The sequence below is a fragment of the Elephas maximus genome, chromosome 3 (genome assembly GCF_024166365.1).
Source record: "Elephas maximus indicus isolate mEleMax1 chromosome 3, mEleMax1 primary haplotype, whole genome shotgun sequence".
NCBI classification, from domain to species: domain Eukaryota; kingdom Metazoa; phylum Chordata; class Mammalia; order Proboscidea; family Elephantidae; genus Elephas; species Elephas maximus.
Genome location: NC_064821.1, coordinates 45,885,880 through 45,904,738, shown reverse-complemented (window position 1 = coordinate 45,904,738; position 18,859 = coordinate 45,885,880). Strand labels below are relative to the sequence as shown.

The 18,859-nt window shown below is 43.4% G+C and overlaps 1 protein-coding gene across 1 annotated transcript in view; it reads left to right on the top strand.

The window, feature by feature from the left end:
• The first annotated feature begins 4,291 nt into the window (after positions 1-4,291).
• Positions 4,292-18,859, top strand: part of DNAJC11 (DnaJ heat shock protein family (Hsp40) member C11) — a 77,942-nt gene continuing 63,374 nt past the window's right edge. Inside the window, exon 1 of the mRNA XM_049877780.1 lies at positions 4,292-4,388. Coding sequence (XP_049733737.1) covers positions 4,317-4,388 — 72 coding nt within the window. The 5' untranslated portion in view covers positions 4,292-4,316. The remainder of the gene's footprint in view (positions 4,389-18,859) is intronic.

The window sequence follows — 18,859 nt, the reverse complement described above, 5'->3', positions numbered from 1 at the left end:
GGTAAAAATCTTCAATTTCTTCACCTTTGGCATTACTGGTTGGTGCATAAATTTAAATAACAGTTATATTAACTGGTCTTCCTTGTAAGTGTATGGATTTTATCCTATCATTGACAGCGGTTGTACTTCAGGATAGCTCTTGAAATGCTCTTTTTGACTATGAATGCAACATCATTTCTCTTCAATTTGTCATTCCCAGCATAGCAGACCATTTGATTGTCTGACTCAAAATGGCCAGTACCAGTCCATTTCAGTTCGGTAATGCCTAGGTTGTCAATCTTTATGCATCCCATTCCATTTTGACGACTTTCAATTTTCCTAACCTCATACTTGGTACATTCCATGTTCTGATTATTAATGGATGTTTGCAGCTGTTTCTTCTCATTTTGAGTTGTGCCACATCAGCAAATGAAGGTTCCAAAAGCTTGACTCCATCCACGTCATTAAGGTCCACTCTACTTTGAGAAGGCAGCTGTTCGCCAGTCATCTTTTGAGTGCCTTCCAACTTGAGGGACTCATCTTCTGGCACTATATCAGACAACGTTCCGCTGCTATTCATAAAGTTTCCACAGGTCAATTTTTTCAGAAGTAGACCACCAGGTCTTTCTTTCCAGATTGTCTTAGCCTGGAAGCTCCACTGAAATCTGTCCACCAAGCGTGACCCTGCTGGTATTTGAAATACTGGTGGCAAAGCTTCCAGTATCACAGCAACATGCAAGCCACCACAGTACAACCAACTGACAGACAGGTGGGAATTTTTTAGTATACTAATATTGCATAAAACAAATTGTTACTGTTGTTGTTAGGTGGCATCAAGTCAGTTCCGACACATAGCGACCCTATGCACAATAGAACTAAATGCTGCCCGATCCTGTGCCACCCACACAATCCTTACTATGCTCGAGCCCATCATTGTAGCCTCTGTGTCAATCCATCTCATCCAGGGTCTTACTCTCTTTCACTGACCCTCTACTTTACCAAGCATGATGTCCTTCTCCAGGGACTAGTCTCTCTTGATAGCAGATTCAAAGTATGTGAGACAAAGCCTCACCATCCTTGCTTCTAAGGAGCATTCCGGCTTCTAAGGAGCATTTTGGCTGTACTTTTCCCAAGACACATTTGATTCATTCTTCTGGCAAATTATGGTATATTCAATATTCTTTGCTGACACTATAATTCAAAGGCATCAATTCTTCAGTCTTTCTTATTCATTGTCCAGGTTTTGCATGCGTACGAGGCAACTGAAAATACCGTGGCTTGGGTCAGACACACCTTAGTCCTTGAAGTGCCATCTTTGCTTCTGAACACTTTAAAGAGGTCTTTTGCAGCAGAGTTGCCCAATGCACTACTATGTCGTTTCATTTCTTGACTGCTGCTTCTGTAGGCATTGATTGTGGAAGCAATTTAATGAAATTCTTGAAAATTTCAACACATATACTAAAAAATTTCTTGATATTTGTATGAAATTCAAACTTAATTGGGCATCCTGTATTTAATCTGGCAACCCTACCTTTAGTACTAGAAGGGAGAGTTAGAAGGGAGGGCCCTAACTCCAGATCAAGCAGCCATTAGACTGATGAGACTTCCTGAATGACTGCGGGGAAAGCCCAAATGTTTGACGTCATTCTGAATATAAATAGTGGTGATAAATGCCCTTATATTCACTATTTAAAGATGAGTGAATTCAATAACATTTGCACGTGTGTTGTGTATATGTATATTGTACATACATATACATACATGTATACATTATACCAGGAGAGAAAAATGTGGCAATCTGCTTCAGTAAAGATTACAGCCTTGGAAACCCTATGGAGTCATTCTACCCTATCCTATAGGGTTCCTGTGAGTCAGAATCAACTTGGTAAAAGTGGGTTGGTTTTTTCTGTTGGTTCTTATATTATACACATATACATACACATTAACTGTTGTTAGTTGCTGACAAATCAGCACTGACTCATGGGAACCCCATGTACAACAGAATGAAACGTTGCCCAATCCCGCACTATCTTCGCAATTATTGGTATGCTCAAGTCCATCGTTGCAGCCACTGTGTATTTTGAGTGTCTTCCAATCTCCAATCTAGGGCACAATCTTCCAGGACTACCAGATAATATTCTATTGTGATCCATGGGGGTTTCATTGGCTAATTTTTTAAAGTAGATTGCAAAGCCTTTTTTCCTAGATTGTCTTAGTCTGGAAGCTCTGCTGAAACCTGTCTACCATGGGTGACCCTGCTGGTATTTGAAATACTGGTGGCATCCAGCACTACAGTATGACAAACTGATAGACAGGTGGTGAATACACATATAGTTATATGAATATATATGGATTTATTTTAAAGCTAAGTTGCAAATTTCTTTGTGGCTTTACCCAATAAAAAGAAAAGAAAAACAGAAGGCAGTGAGTTAAAAGTGGCTGAGTTTTGTCATTTAGTCTAGGATGAGTAGATTGTTGGATGTGTGTTTTAAGTTATACATTTTTATTGCTGTTTTCCATTATTTTGCCCATCACAGATTAAGGCTTTTGGAGGGGAGAAAGAGCCAATCTCTGAAATAAATATATTCTCAGGCCTGTGGTGTAGCTAAGCTTGGTTCCCATTTGTCACAACCACTTTCCACAAAATATCGTGGGCCCACGAGAGGACAAATGCAGAACCTCCCTGAGTCAGTATTTATCTTGTTTGAGTGGTGATAAAAACCAGGTCATTTTCAATCACAGAAACACAGACCTGGGTGTACTGAAACATATGTTATGTCCCCTTTATGTAATTCCTTGAGGCAGTGTTTTCCAAAGCAGAGGAGGGATGGCAAAGAACTTCTCTACCCAAGTGAGCATTACGGTCCAATTAATGTCTACAGACCTAAGGAAAAAAGGAATGTCTCAACATTGTAGGTTTTTTTCCTCAGCCTCTTTATACGAAATTCTTAAAGACCAGCAAATGCCAGCATGCAGTTTAGCCTAAATCACAGCTCTGCAAAAGAGAAAAAAGAAAAGCCCATAAAAATTGCTAGAATAACTGATGGAACATGAGCAACTGTGAAAGCTACTGTGGGGAAGCCTCACACAGCTAAAGAAATAGCTCTTAATTTACAACCTGGGCTGACAGTCTGTTGCAGACTGACTTAACACTCCTGAACAGACCGTCTTCAGCACACCTAAGTAAGTGTCTCATGTCAAAGGATCCTAAGAGGGCTGGGCAACTTGGAAGGGATGTTACACAGGCCCATATGGTGCACATCTGGCCAAAAATTAGGAAGAGAAAGAAATCAACTTCTCAAATTCACAGACAGATGTTTGGGCCTTCCCAGGGGACCTGCTTATGAAGGGCAACCAGGATCGCTCTGAACCGCTGGTTAGTTAAGAAACAACAAGCGTTCCTGAGAAATGATGAAGATTGGTACAGGTCAGCATGAACCGAACAAGTGGCAGGGGTGTGCCCACCTCCTATTGATAATTGCATCATTCTGAAGACACTTAAATTATTTAGATGATTGTAACCAAGGCACCTTTAATAATGCACCACACAGCAGGCACCTGGTTGAAATCAATTAGGCTCCACCGCTAAATTATAAGGTAGGAATGTACAGAATGACGCAGCGATAGGGGCTGTAGGTATACATGCCTGCCATAGACAATTAGAAGCCAAATGCGGATTGCTTCGTCCTGTAGCAGCAGAAAAGTAGCCAAGGGCTCCTACATAAACAGCAACAATGAAAAACTAGAACGAGGAGGCCTGTCCTCAGGGCATGAAGGATTCTGGGTGGCCACGAGGAAGGATGAAGAACAATGGAGGTAGGGACAAACCTCTATATGGAGGTTTTCTGTGCAAAGAGCAGCGGGCAAGCGGGGCCGAGAGGTGCCTCCCGTCGGTACCAGCGCGCGGGCCGCGATCCGGGTGGGGCTTTTTGGGCTCTGGACGCGCTCTGCACTGGGGCCGCCTTGGATACACCTCGTGCTTCCGAGACAGAAAAGGTCCCATGGGCCTGTCTCCGAGGTACTCAAAGAGTGACAACCTCCCGGATTTGAGTTTCCTTTTCTAGTCTAGGAAAATCCCTGGGGCTGCAAGGTTGGAATTTTAGGTCCCCGGGTACGCAAACACGCCACCTGCTCGGCTGCACGTGGAAGGGCCTCCGCCGCGCGGGGGCGCAGAGCTCAGGCGCGCACCTTCAGCGCGGGTGCGGTGGCTGCGGTGCGACTCCACAACGCTAGGGGCCGCTATAGCGCGGCTGCTCGGTCCGTGCGGCCAGGGCCGCGTATCGCCAGTCCCTCTTGAGCACGGCCTTTTCGGTTTGCCAGGGTGAAAGGTTGCGAAGATGGCGACGGCCTTGAGCGAGGAGGAGCTGGACAATGAAGATTATTACTCGCTGTTGAACGTGCGCAGAGAGGTGAGGCCTGCGGCGGGTCGGCGTCGGGACTGAGGCCAGCCCGGTTGTTCGGAGGGGGCCCGGCTGGCAGCGGCCGCCCCGCCCCGCCATGGGCGTCCAGGGCCCGGCGGGATGGCCGCGTGACCCTGCCCGACGTGCGCGACCGCTGGCCGACGGAGCCGTCTCCACCGCCCCGACCCTTCCTGCAGGGAATGGCCCAGGCCGGCCTTTGCCCCTGCCCTTAAGCGGCCGATCGCCTCGTGGGCTATGTCCAAACGAGGCCGGAGATCCCTTCACCCACAGGAGGGAACAGTGTCCCCGAGGCGATGGGTACTGGAGTAGGGTTCCCTGGCCCCCGGGACCTGGTACCACGCTCGGCTCACATCCCCGCCCTGGCTGTGGGGCTGTGTCACCGCCCCTGGCCAGCAGGATGGCAAACTGAGTCTCAGGCACCAAGGTCAAGGCCACGAGCGGACTTCCTTAGGGGTCTGTCGGGTCCCTGAGTCTTTTTGGGGGGCGTCCTGCTTCTGAAGTGGGCCCTGGCTCAGAGGCACGTGTCCTGTGCCTTCCTTCATCCCCCTTCCTCCTTCCCCCCCTACACCGGCCGGCTGTCCAGAAATTGAAGGAGGAACCTCCCGGACAAACTGCCTTCCGCACAGAGGCGGCAGGTTAGGAAGAAGCCCCAGGCCGGGAAAGTTGTGCCATAGGACAGGACGGCGTCAGGGTGCACGCACGTTTCCACACGCCAAGTGCTTATACCCTGCCAGGGAGCCTCACACGTGTCTGGCACGTAGCAGGGATCCGGTCACTTTCCTTTCTTGATAACTACTCTAGAGTAGCGATGAGCATGAAAGGTGAGAAGGTTTCCAAGGTCAGGTCATAAAGTGAATCAGTTATATCCAAGCTGGTGGACCCGATCTTAACTACCCTTGCCAGAGATCCCTAAGTCCATCCCTCACGTGTACCAGTGGTGATCATAACTAGCAAATTTGGCTATTTTAGGCAAAACCCAATAGAATATAGTTTGTGGAGATTCAGTTGCTGAAACACAGTAATGTAGGTATAGACTGCAAGTCTGAATTTGAAATTATAGGTTTCAGCAACAAAAACCTGGTGGCTTAACTGTTCCTAAAAGGAGTGTAAGTATGAGATATTGTGTTATCACATTTAATTCCTACATCAGCCCCATTAGATAGGTCTTAAGAGAATCCTTGATTTGTAGTTGAGGAAACTGAAGCATGGAGAGATTAAGTAACTTGCCCAAAGTCACACCACTAGAAAGGGCAAGAGCCTGAATTTAAAATTGGGAAGTCTGGCTGGGACTCAGCTCCTGACCTCTGTGTTATACTGCCTCTTTTGCTTTCTCTCCTCACACTACAAAGATGTAAGTTCTAGTACTCTGTCTTTGGGCACCCCGCATAAGAATCCCTTAAATATATTAGCCACTATTTACTATGGAAAACACCCAGTGAAATATTTTTGGGAATTGTAGCTCTTGTTGGGCTGCCATAGGATGCTTGAGTGTTCTTGTTCTCAATTTATAATTAGTCTTTAGGATAGCCTTGGGTAAGGAGCCCTGGTGGCGAAATGATTAAGCACTTGGCTGCTAACCCAGAGGCCTGCGATTCGAACCCACCAGCCTCTCCATGGAAGAAAAATATAGCAGTTTGCTTCTCTAAAGGTTACATCCTTGGAAACTCTACCGGGCAGTTCTACTATGTCCTGTCTTACAGGGTTGCTATGACTCGGAATCTATTGGACAGCAGTGGGTTTGGTTTATGGCTTTGGGTAAATCATTTCTTTGGCTATTAGTTTCTTTTGAATGATATTGTAAAAAAAAAAAAATGGCATGGGGGGCAACATCTGACCTCCTCTAACTTTACAAGGGGGAAAGAGAATCTCCATCAGCGTCAACAGCAGCCCAAGGCTGATTTCCTATGAGACACAGCTCAGACATGCCTACTCTCTCCAGCTTTTTTACCGATTCTGACACCAGCCGTCCTCCTCATGGCACGCTTACCTGCTGGATTTGATAATTCGTGGCAATGCCCACACAGAACTCACAGAACTCACAATTATGGAGTTTATTAGGGAAGTAACAGGTTACAGTAGAGGATCAGGATCAACTCAGAATAGAGTTCTTCTGTCAGGACAGCTTCTCACCCACACACACAAGCAGTCCTCTCTCTTGTCCTCAGCCTCTGCCCTGCTTGGGCAAGTGTTATAACGCTCTTTAGCTCCACCAGTAAGTGTCTGGAGGCACCCCACTCCACCAGGAAGCCTCTGCCAAAGGCACTCGGCTCTCACACCTCCTTGGGTTGGCAAGCCTGGCTCCACCAAATGACTGAAGGCACCCCACTCTGCCAACAAGCCTTCTGCCCAGAGGCGCTCAACTCTCACTCCATGGGCTGGGGAGTCCACGCACCATCTCCTGCCAGTCTTCTGGTTCTGCTGCTGCCATTTTTTTGCCACTAGCTCTCTGTCTCTGAGTTGTAGGGCACAGGGATCCGGGCTCTTCTTTCTTGGTTGTAATAGGCCCCTCGCTGGTCTGGGATTGGTTCTCTTTTAAGCCTAGCAGTATGGCAAAACTGACCAATCCCCTTTTTCGGGTTCTATGTAGCTTATTTACATTATTAGCAAGCTGTCCAATCCCCTTTGTGGGCCACGAGCATCGTATTTGCATAGTCCCACCCAGTCTTTGGTGGGAGACCATATTAATTCACTGTACCAAAAATTGTCTTGCTGGTTATTCTTTAATTTCACTTCTAGTTCTTAGAAGCGAAGTGGTAAATGAAATCAGCCTTTCTCATCACTCAATTGTATTTAGTCTGTGTTATCAGTAATTGAGTAGCCATTTACCTATTTACTGGGCCTACTGAACTTTGGCAGCTGCAGATGATCAAACAGATCTACAATAACAGGCTTAGCCAGAGTCTTCAGTAAACATTTGTCAAAGGAATACCTTGAAACTCCTGGAATTTTAGGGCCCATCATTGTTATTGGATCCCTGGTGGTGCAATGGTTAAGAGCTCCACTGCTAACCAGAAGGTTGGCCATTCAAATCCACCAGGCGCTATCTTGGAAACCCTATGGGGCAGTTCTTCTCTGTCCTATAGGGTCACTATGAATTGGAATCCACTCAACAACATATTGTGTTTTTATGGGTCATTGTTGTTGGGTTAATGGATGAGAGCCAAAGAAATGTTTCTTAAAAAGCATTTTACTTTTTCCAATGAGCAAAGGCACCTCCCATGTTTATGGCTGTAGATGAAATCCCTGTATGTGAAATCCTGTGAAATGTGCCCTCTTCCCTAAATCACTTTGTTTCCTTTGTCAACAAACTGAGTATAAAATGTGGCCATCATGTGTGGTGTCCTGATTTTCTCTAAGGATTCCACTACAAGAGAATCTCTGAAGGTGATATCCGGAGTTGGTAGTTACTAGAATAATTTTGTATGTGTGTGACTGAAATCGGAATTCAAATCCGAAATTGAAATAGCATGACTCAATTGGGGAAAAGTAGACATAATCTTAATTCTTACATACATGTGTGATTGGAAGAAAATAATACCACATGCTTACCTGTTTACTGTGGGTTCTAGATCTTGATGCCATTTGAGTATGGCTAGTAATGACATCCCGTTCACCAGTCAAAGTATCTTCAAGTATCTTCAGAGCTCTTAGTATTCAGTAGAGTTGACTTTCTTCCCTAGAAATCTCAAATGGAAGCAACCCGAGAGGCAAAACCAAGGAATTCTATTTAAAAATTGCATGCATAATATATATTTGTAACAGTTGGAGCCACATAGAAATATCAGAAATCAGATTAATATCTCCCCAAGTTTTTAAATTTTAACATACCCCTTATATTTATATTCCAGGGAGGGAAGTAGGTCAGTAGGCAGGACCACCAAATTCTGCTGTAAACAAGACTCTTGATTTTTTTTTTAATTTTTATTGTGCTTTAAGTGAAAGTTTACCAATCAAATCAGTCTCTCATACAAAAATTTATATACACCATGCTATATACTCCTAAATGCCCTCCCCCTAATGAGACAGCACACTTCTCCCCTCCACTGTCTCTTTTCGTATCCATTTAGCCAGCTTCTGACCCCCTCTGCCCTCTCATCTCCCCTCCAGACAGGAGATGCCAACATAGTCTCATGTGTCTACTTGATCCAAGAAGCTCATTCTTCACTGGTATCATTTTCTATCCCATTGTCCAGTCCAATCCCTGTCTGAAGAGTTGGCTTTGGGAATGGTTCCTGTCTTGGGCTAACAGAAGGTCTGGGGACCATGACCACCAGAGTCCTTCTAGTCTCAGTCAGACCTTTAAGTCTGGTTTTTTTTACAAGAATTTAGAGTCTGCATCCCACTGCTCTCCCGCTACCTCAGGGGTTCTCTGTTTTGTTCCCTGTCAGGGCAGTCAGTCATCGGTTGTAGCCGAGTACCATCTAGTTCTTCTGGTCTCAGGCTGATGTAGTCTCTGGTTTATGTGGCCCTTTCTGTCTCTTGGGCTTATGATTATCTTGTGTCTTTGGTGTTCTTCATTCTCCTTTGCTCCAGGTGGGTTGAGACCAATTGATGCATCTTAGATGGCCACTTGCTAGCGCTTAAAACCCCAGACGCCACTCTCCAAAATGGGATGCAGAATGTTTTCTTGGTAGATTTTAGTATGCCAACTGAAGATTGCTGATTTTTAATGATTCTCTTTCTCTAGCCGTCTAGGTTTCCTTGTTACAGAGTGCAGCCAGCATCTGCCAGCCTGGTTCACACTGGGTGGGTGTGCTATAATTTATCATTAACTGGGCACACTAAAACCAGATTGGCATCACTGGTTAAATGTTGTCAGGCGCCTAAAAATCTAACTGTTCTGAGATTTCCGAGATGATTTTCCAAAATTTATTTAGAGAAAGGGTTCCTCAACAGTAAATCAGGATGAAATTTTTTATCTTTATACTTTTTATAGAAATTTTAATGGACACATTTTAAGCCTAATTTCTTCCTAAATAACTCTAGTTCCTACTTTATCAATGTATTACCTTTGAAAGGGTCTCATTTTTACGGCATGCCTCTGACCCCAGTCAATTTAGTCTTAAAGGAGCCAACTTCCTTCTCCAGTTTAAACATTTTTGGAAAAAACATAGTTGCTAAGTAAAAAATAGAGTTGTTAAGTGGAAAGTTATTTTCTCGAAACCCACTTATGGAGGTCAGCATTCTGGAATTTTCTTCCTTCCGAAACAGCTGTGAAACTAGAATGCAAAAGTATCACCTACCAATAAAAAGTTCTCCCAAAGTCCTTGCATTTTCCTTCATTTCCTGACACAGGGTACATTGCTCGTCCCACAATTTCTGGTTGTTCGATATTCTCTGGCTGCAGGTTACCACTACAGAATGAGGAGGCCAAACATTTGAGTTTAGACTGCAGATGGAAAAGAAAGGGCTAGAGCAATGGAGACAAGTCCACTGACCCCTGTGAGCGCTGACCTGGGGAACAATCACCCACAGAGGAGGCAGCAAGCCCCTACTCAGCAGTCTGCAGGAATTATTTCTAAGAGGGTAGGCTGAGCCAAGTTCTCACAGAGGGAAGGTACTGTGTGCTTAGGGGTCCCTGGGTGGTGCAAACGATTAACACGCTTGGCTGCTAACCAAAAGGTTGGAGGTTCAAGTCCACCCAGAGGCACCTTGGAGAAAGGTCTGGCGGTCTACTTCCAAAAAATCAGCCATTGAAAATCCTATGGAGCACAGTTCTACTCTGACACACAGGGTGTCGCCATGAGTGGCAGCTGGTAACTGCTTACTCATTTATCGCTTATCTAACCTCATTGTGGACAGTTTAATCTTAATGAAGGATCTAAAGATGGGTCTGAGAAGGTCAATTCTCAGCTAGTCCTGTGTTCAAATCTCATTTTTTCTACTCTGAGAGTTTATTCAAAGCTAATCATTTGATTTATTGATTCCTGTTTTCTTTGACTTTAAAATGCAGGTAACATGTAATAATCACTTCCTGTGAGCCAGGATGACATGTATGTTGGAGCATGCTATGTGGAGAGGGTGTGTATAAAGTGCTTGCTGGTGTGACTAGGTCTTTAGTTAAAAATATATTTCTTGGATTTTGATAAGCATGTTGTTGTTGGGTGCCATTGAGTTGATTTTGATGCGTAGTGAATGACCCCATGTGACAGAGTAGAAGTGGCCCATAGGGTTTCCTAGGCTGTAATCTTTTTTTCTGTGTAGGCTTTAGGTGAAAGTTTACAGCACAAATTAATTTCTCATTCAAAAGCTTATACACAAATTGTTTTGTGACATTGATTGCAGTCCTCCCAGTGCATCAGCACTCTCCCCCTTTCCCTTTACACCCTGGGTTCCCCCTGTGCATTTGTCCAGTTTTCCTGTCCCTTCCTGCCTTCCCGTCTTTGCTTTTGGGCAGGTGTTGCCCTTTTGGTCTCATATACTTAACTAAGAAGCACGTTCCTCACGTGTGTTACTGTTTTATAGGCCGTCTAATCTTTGGCTGAAAGGCGGACTTTGGAATTGGCTTCAGTTCTGAATTAGCAAGATGTCTGGGGCCACAGTATTGGGGGTTCCTCCAGTCTCTGTCAGACCAGTAAACCTGGCCTTTTTTCTGTGAAATTGAATTTTATTCTACATTTTTCTTCTACTCTCCAGGAACCTCTCTTGTAATCCCTGCCAAAGCCATTGTTGGTGGTAGCCGGGCACCATTTAGTTCTTCTGGGCCCAGATTGGTGAAGGCTGTGGTTCATTAACCCTTTGGACTAATATTTTCCTTGAGTCTTTGGTTTCCTTTGTTCTCCTTTGCTTCAGACAGGATGAGACCAATAGATGTATCTTAAATGGCCACTTCTAGGCTTTTACAACCCCAGACACTACTCATCAAAGTAGTAGGATATAGAACATTTTCTTTATGAACTACGTTATATCAGTGGACCTAGATGTCCCCCAAGGTAGGCTGTAATCTTTGTGGAAGCAAATGGCCAGGTATTTCTCCTGCAGAGCCACTGGGTGGTTTTGAACCACCAACCTTTTGGTTAGCAGCCGAGTGCATAAGCATTGCACCATCTGGTCTCCTTTTGATAAGCATGACGTTTTGCCTATTTTAAAAAGACATACGTGTATATAGAAAGCCTTGGTTTGCTTCGTCTTCTGGCCAGAATTTATGCTAAGCATTGGGTTTTAAATTCCTGAAATTTTCTTTATTCTCTCTGTTCAAAATACTGAGTTTTTTCTCTTCCAAAGACAGTTCTGTCTTCTGCATGGTTCTGAGTTTGACTTGAGGTGGGGAAAGAGGGGCTCCCTGATGGTAGAGCTAAGCATGGAAGTAGGGTGCAGAGCCAGGGGATTATCCAGAAAGGCCGTGGCTAGGGTAAAGGGAAAGTGAGACCCAGAGACACAGTTGTAGTGAGCCATCGGCTCTGAAGGGGCCAGGCAGAGAGGGGAAGCCTGATCAGAGGCAAAGATTCTGCTGCCAGTAACAAAAGGACAGACGCGGGATAGAGCATTAGGGTTCAGGAGGATACCCAGGAAGTGGGGCTCAGAGAGACTGCCCATGGTCTTTCCTGTGAGTGGGGTGGAACTGTGGAGGATGCCTGGCTGATATCAATGTTATCTCCTAAATTAATTAGCAAACACTGTGAGGTTAAATATAAATATGTGTTTCTTTAACGAACCGTAAGCCAGTTATTGCCTTTCTGCTTTGGGCATTTCAGACAATTGCTTCTTGAAATTTTAATGCTCTAGTTCTACATTATCTATCAAAATACCTCTTTTTTTTTTTTTTTTGCTTTCTTAAAGAGACTTCAGTTGAGAGCTTTTGTTTTTGCTGTGAGTTCACTAATAAAACAACGGAGAAGGAAATACGGGACATGTAAGCAGCATGTCTTGCTTGGCAGTGGGATTTTAGTGTTTAGGTTAACTTTGATTTTAATTTTAGCTATGTGCTTTATTCATACCCTACCTTGTTCAATAAAGGATTTAAGACTACTAACAGAGATGAAGAAATAAAATAGCATAAACTTTTTTAAAGGGCACACATGTTTTAAAAACACTATTGAGAATATTGCTGCTCTGTTACCACCATTGTGACATACCATCATTTAGATCCCACCCCCTTGAAGAAGCTCATGGCTTGAGGGGGAGCCGTCTCTGAGATGATGGCCTGATTGCTAGATTCCCATTTGGCTCCTGAACTCTCAGAACACTTTGGCATGTGATGGGTACACCCTTATTTGCAGAAGCTAGGGAATTCTTCAGTAGTAAAAATGCCAAGCCAACAGAGAGAAACCATGAGAAGTCTGCGTGAGTGGGCAGGAGCATAACAAATGAATATTGATGAGAGGAAGTAGAAGGTCAAGCTTTGAGGGAAAAATAAGCCAAACCCTTGTGTAAAGATAGGATCCGAACCATCAGTTTTGACCCAGAAAGGAGCTGTAGAGCTTGCTTCCCAAAGACCCTGGCCTTTTTATTTACTGTTGCATCTCAGGGACACCAAATAAATATGTGGGCATGACCAGGAATGGTAATGAAAACAAAATTGTACTACAGCTACCAAAAAAGCCAAACCCATTGCCGTTGATTCTAACTCATAGCGATCCTCTCGGGCAGAGTAGAACTGCCGTATAGGGTTTCCAAGGAGCACCTGGGGGATTTGAACTGCCGACCTTTTGGTTAGCAGCCATAGCTCTTAACCACTACTCCACCAGGATTTCCAGTGGTAGGACAATAGTTTCCTAAGTCCTTGGAATGAGGAATCAGAATTTCTATTCCTTTGGCCCATTTGTTCTCGGGGTCTGTTGTCACCAGAGATGTGCAGTGGAAGACATGGTTGTCTTCCCTTCATCAACCTTAAAGGTTACGTGTGCCCTGCCTTTTCTTCTTCCTCTTGTTTTGTTTTTTCCCTTTTTTTAGTATTTAAGATTCTGTCATTACTAATTGTCTAATCCTTTTTAATTTTTTGTCAGTTGTGGAGTAATGGGTTCTGTAAGTTTTATCATTTTTTTTTCCCTCTATGTTAGGTAGCACTTGTTCAAGTTTCAAATTATTCATAGTTGTAAAAACTTCTAATTGTTCGAACAAGCTCCTGCCTAGTTTTTCTGACTCATTCATGATTTGATTGTTTCTCTCCTAAGCTTTTATCTTTCCAAAGTGAAGAGTCCTAAAATGGCCATAGGAGGTAGACTTCCAAAATCATTGAAATGGAGTGTGTCTTCCTGACCCCTGTACTCAACAAAGATGTGATAGACCTCAGGGGGTTTAGAGAAGAAGAGTCTAAATCACTTAGCCCAGTACCTTGGATGTTAAGCCCCTATGAGCACCTGTTGGTGATTATTTGAAATGACCAGAAATGGTGGTGGAGCTTCCAAAACAGTGACTTTAAGAGCGCAGCCTCTGGAGTCAGATCTGGGATTGGTGTTCCAGGAGCATGATCTGGGACAAGTTACTTAACCTCTCTGAGCCTGTTCATTTGGAAAATCCAGACAATAATTTTACTGTTTTTTTTTTTTTTTTTTTTACCCACTGCTGTCGAGTCCGTTCTGACTCAGCAACCATATAGGATACTGTAGAACTACCCCATAGGGTTTCCCAGGGTGTAATCTTTATGGAAGCAGAGGGTCACATCTTTCTCCCTCAGAGCAACTAGTTCGAACCACCCACTCTCAGGTAGCAGCCAAGCACTTAACCACTGGACCACCAGAGCTCCTTTTTTACTGTGACAGGGCTGTTAAGGCAAGAATGCACGTGAAATGCTTAGCATAGTGATGGGCATATTACCATTAAAATAAATGCCAGTATATTTTTATTAGTATCATGAGTGTAAAAATTAATAAAGAATGGTCTTATTGATTTTTAGGAGTTCTTTATATAATTTGGATGAGTCCTTTGTCTGATATGTATATTGGAAATATTTGTTCCCTCTCTGTAGGTAAACCAAAGTTTAGTTTGAACCAGGTCACCAAAGGTACTCTTTTCTAGCCAGCTTTCAGGTCAGGTGTCCATACCAGGTAAAGTCCTTCTCAGTCTTAGTCAAGTCGTTGAATTTGTTTGATCCTCGGTGTTTTTATCTGTAGGATGGGGATTCCGATGCCAACCTCAAGAAGTTTTATATTAAAGTCTTAAATGAGGATATATCAGTGGAAGTATCCTGTAAGTTGTAAATCTGTACAAATGTATTTGACAGTGTTGACCTTGAAATTCCTTTTGGCTGTAATGCTATGGTCTCTTGGTGCTCCTTTTTCACCTCTCATTCTCCTTAGATATTCATTTCCGGAGGTTCAGCCCTTGCTTCCTTGGCCCTTTTTTAAATCTCTTGCTTTGGCTTTGCGCCTCTAACTGCCTTCTGGACATTATGCCCAGCTATTCAAATCGCTTTCCTCCCCAGCCTCGCTACCTCCCAGTTTCTTCCTAACCCATGCATTCAAGCCAAAACACCCGGGATGCACTTCATTTTTTTTTTTTTCTCCTCTTTTGTGTTCAGTGAGTAAGCTCCTGGTGCTTGTCCCATAGATCCCCTCAGCCCATGAATCCTCTCATAACTTCATCCGACTGATCCCTGCATTTCCATTTCAACTTCTACCAACCTGACAGCCTCAACTCTAAATTTCTGCTGTCATTTCCTTCCAAGCCTCTGTGGTCTTGGCTTTTTTCTGTTTTAGTTAAGGTGCACCAAATTAATCTTAACAACCGTACTGAGCATACTATTTCCCTACCCAAAAAACCTGTGGCTCACTGTTGTTTACTGGGCAAGGGTCAAAACTCTTTGGCTCTGTTTTTAAAACCTCTTAGAAGTTAGATGGAGCCCTGGTGACGTAATGGTTAAGAACTCGGCTACTAACCACAAAGTCGGCAGTTCGAATCTATCAGCTGCTCCTTGGAAACCCTGTGGGGCAATTCTGTTCTATCCTATAGGGTCACTATGAGTCGGAATCAACTGGACGGCAACAGGTTTGGTATAAGTGAGATGTTTTATATATTTTCTGTTTACTTTGTGGTGATGATCTGCTTCTTGCCCTGGAAGGAAAGTAAGCTCCATGTGGTCTGTTCACCATGATACCCCCAGCACATTGCCAGGCACACAGTAGGTACTTAACAAATGTTTGCTGAATGAACAGATGGATGGGTAAAAAAAACCCGTTACCACAGAGTTGATTCCAGCTTAAAGCGATCCTATAGGACAGAGTAGAGCTGCCCCATAGGGTTTCCAGGGAGTGGCTGGTGGATTCAAACTGCTGACCTTTTGACTAGCAGCCAGGTACTTAACCACTGCACCACCAGTGGTGTAGCGATGGATGGGTAGCCAAATTAATTTCTTGCCTACCGATACGCCTTTCCTCTTCCCGGTTTAGTCAGTGCTGTGTCTGTCTGCCCCCAACACCATCCATTTCCTTAGGGCATTCTCTTCCCCTGAAATGCCTCAGCCATCTTTGACACCAAAACAAATCATCCTCTACCCTTGCATTCCCATTTAGCCCCCAATGCTTCCAGGAAGAGTACTGGTGGTACAGTGGTTAAGTGCTTGACTGCTAACAAAAAGATCAGTGGTTCCAACCCACTAGCTGCTCCACAGGAGGAAGGTGTAGCAGTCTGCTTCTATAAAGATTCCAGCCTTGGAAACCTGATGGGGCAGTTCTACTCTGTCCTGTGGGGTCACTATGAATTTTTGACTTTCAGGGAGTTTCCTTTGCATTCTGACTGCCCTGAACTGACTTCCACACCGTTAATACTAGCATTTCTGTTTTATATTGTTTAGTTAAATCTATTTATATATGGGTTTTGGGGGGTGGGGGAGTCATCTAGCTAATAATCTCCTTGAGGGCAGGGATCACATTCTATTTTTCTTGTACCTTCTTTGCTACTTAGAGCAGGGTTGGCATTCAGTAAACTTATGGAATTGAAACAATACATGTAATGATGTGTATATGGCTAGTGCCATACTTTATCTAGGTGCATTTTATTTTATGTAATACTGGTATTCTTGAGGAACACATTGCAGCTTTAGAAATCAGATCGTTCTAGAGGAACTTACTATTGGAAGGAATACCAGTTATCATTTTAATAAATCTAAATTTTCAGTTAGAAAAATTGTTTACAGTGAGATGCAAGAGAAAGAGAGCAAATTCAAACAAATGCCTTTATGGTTGGGCTCCAGAGCAAGGCAGTGGCCTATGGAGACTCAGTCCAAGAATCTGAATACCATGCTAGAAGATGAGAAAACAGCTTTTCCCTCGCTGGGCTTGTCCTTTTTTCCATTTGGCAGATATTGATTGTCTTCCTCTTTGTTTTCTTTATTGCAGTGGGGAAAGGTTGCTTGTTCATCATCTTTTGCACTAGCGCCAGCAATGTTTGTAAAAATAAATCATTTCAGATGGATTAGATGTACTTTTGTATAGTTTTTTTCTTCTGTCAATTAAATAGAGCTGAGTTTTTTCAGTAGCATAGGTTAAACCAGTTGCCATCACATCTGTTCCAACTCATGGCGACCCATGTGTGTCAGAGTAGAACCGTGCTCCATAGGATTTTCAGTGACTGGTTTTCTGGCCGCAGATGCCCAGGTCTTTCTTTCAGGGTACTTCTGGATGGACTAGAACTGCCAGCCTTTCTGTTAGCAGCTGAGCGCATTAACCATTTGCTCCACCCAGGACTCCAGATACAGCTTAGTCTCATTTTCAATCCTGTTCTATTTGAAACGTTCCTTACAAAGATGGGTCCAGCAGGATAATTTAATGCAGCAGCCTGCACGTGTTGGACAGTTGTAGGGAGAGTCCAGATATATTGTTAGAATCTATTACTGTTTGCAGATGGACCCCACATACAGGAACTGATTTCCAGGCTTCCAAAGGTGTTCCATGTGCAAGTGAAAGAAATAGAGGCTGTGTTAAGCAGAAAAAATGACGTCAGAGTATGGTTGGGCCATGTATGAGATTTTATTCTGTGAACGTTCAGACTGTGTCATTGGAGCGTCTACAGAATTAAGGAGAGCGTTTTTACCGAGTCCAACTCAATAGTTGCTTTTAGTGCCTTATGAGCAGTGGCTTCATGTTTTAGTGTAATCAGTATCTGCTAAATGACACCAAATAATTTGTAACATCCTTTCTCTCCATGAAACAGCTCTTACTCAGCACAAAGCAACCATGCTGTCTTGCTGTTAATTAGCTCTGAAATCTGCTTTTTCCTTTAAATTGTATGAGCACCAAGTATCATAAAAAATTACAGGTTTTTATTAGCTGATGCAGTTTATTTCAGTCAGATCATTGTGGAACATATGGACAGTAATGAATCTTCAATTGTGGTAATTAGGCACACTTCCCAAAATCGAATACTCTATAGTTTGTGGGGACTTAGTTGCTGAAACACAGTAATGTAGATATAGCCTACAAGTTTGAGTTTGAAATTATAGGCTTCAGCAACAAAAAACCTGGTGGCTTAACTATTCCTACAATGAATGTAAGTGTGAGGTATTATTAAGTTGTTACTTGCACACTATATTAAGTCTTCTGAGTATTGAATTAAATATCGTCACTGTGGTAGCTGTAAGTGCTATACAGCAAACATTATTGGCTTGCTGGCACGTGGTAGGATTGCACTTCCCTTGCAGATGAGTAGGGCCGTGTGACTAGTTCCAGCCAGTGAGTTGTGAGTGGAAGTGATGTGCGTCACTTCCAGGCTGAAGCATTTAAATGCCATTGCAATCCAGAGAGTCTTGTGCTTCTCCCCCTGCCTTGGTGCCTGGCAGTGGCTCCAAAGGGTAGCTGCTCTGTCAACCTGAAGACACTGCCAAGCCGAGAACAAGCTGACCGAGGTGGACATGTAAAGTAAGTGAGAAGTAAACCTTTGGGATTTTTGGATTGTCTGTCGTCACAGTATCACCTAGCCCCACAGTTCTCAAACTTTTCAGTGTCAGGACCCTTTTATGTTCTTAAGTTATTGAGGACCCCAAAGAGCTTTTGTTTATGTGGATTATAGCTGTCTATAAAAAAAAAAAGCTGTCTATAGTTAACTGAAAATTAAAACTGAATTTCATTAGGTAAGTATTGTAGTAAAACAAGACACAAAGTACACTTACTTGTATTTCAATATATATTAAAAAATAAAAACCCATTGCCGTCTTTGATTCTGACTCATAGCGACCCTATAGGACAGAGTAGAACTGCCCCATAGACCTTCCAAGGAGCAGCTGGTAGATTCAAACTACTAGCCTTTTGGTTAGCAGCCCAACGCCTAACCAATGGTGCCACCAGGTCATTTCAGTATAGGCACAAGAAAAACAAGGATTTCAAAATAACCATATTGGACAATAATGAGATTACAAATATGTACATCTTGTAGCAGGTATATCCGAGGAGAGCTAGTAAAAACACAGTACAGCTGAGAACCAATATTTTCTGAAAACTTCCATATTTATAGCCTAAACCTACCACCCCAGAAATTTAACTAGAAATCACAAGAATCCACAAGTACACATTCCATTAACCATTAGT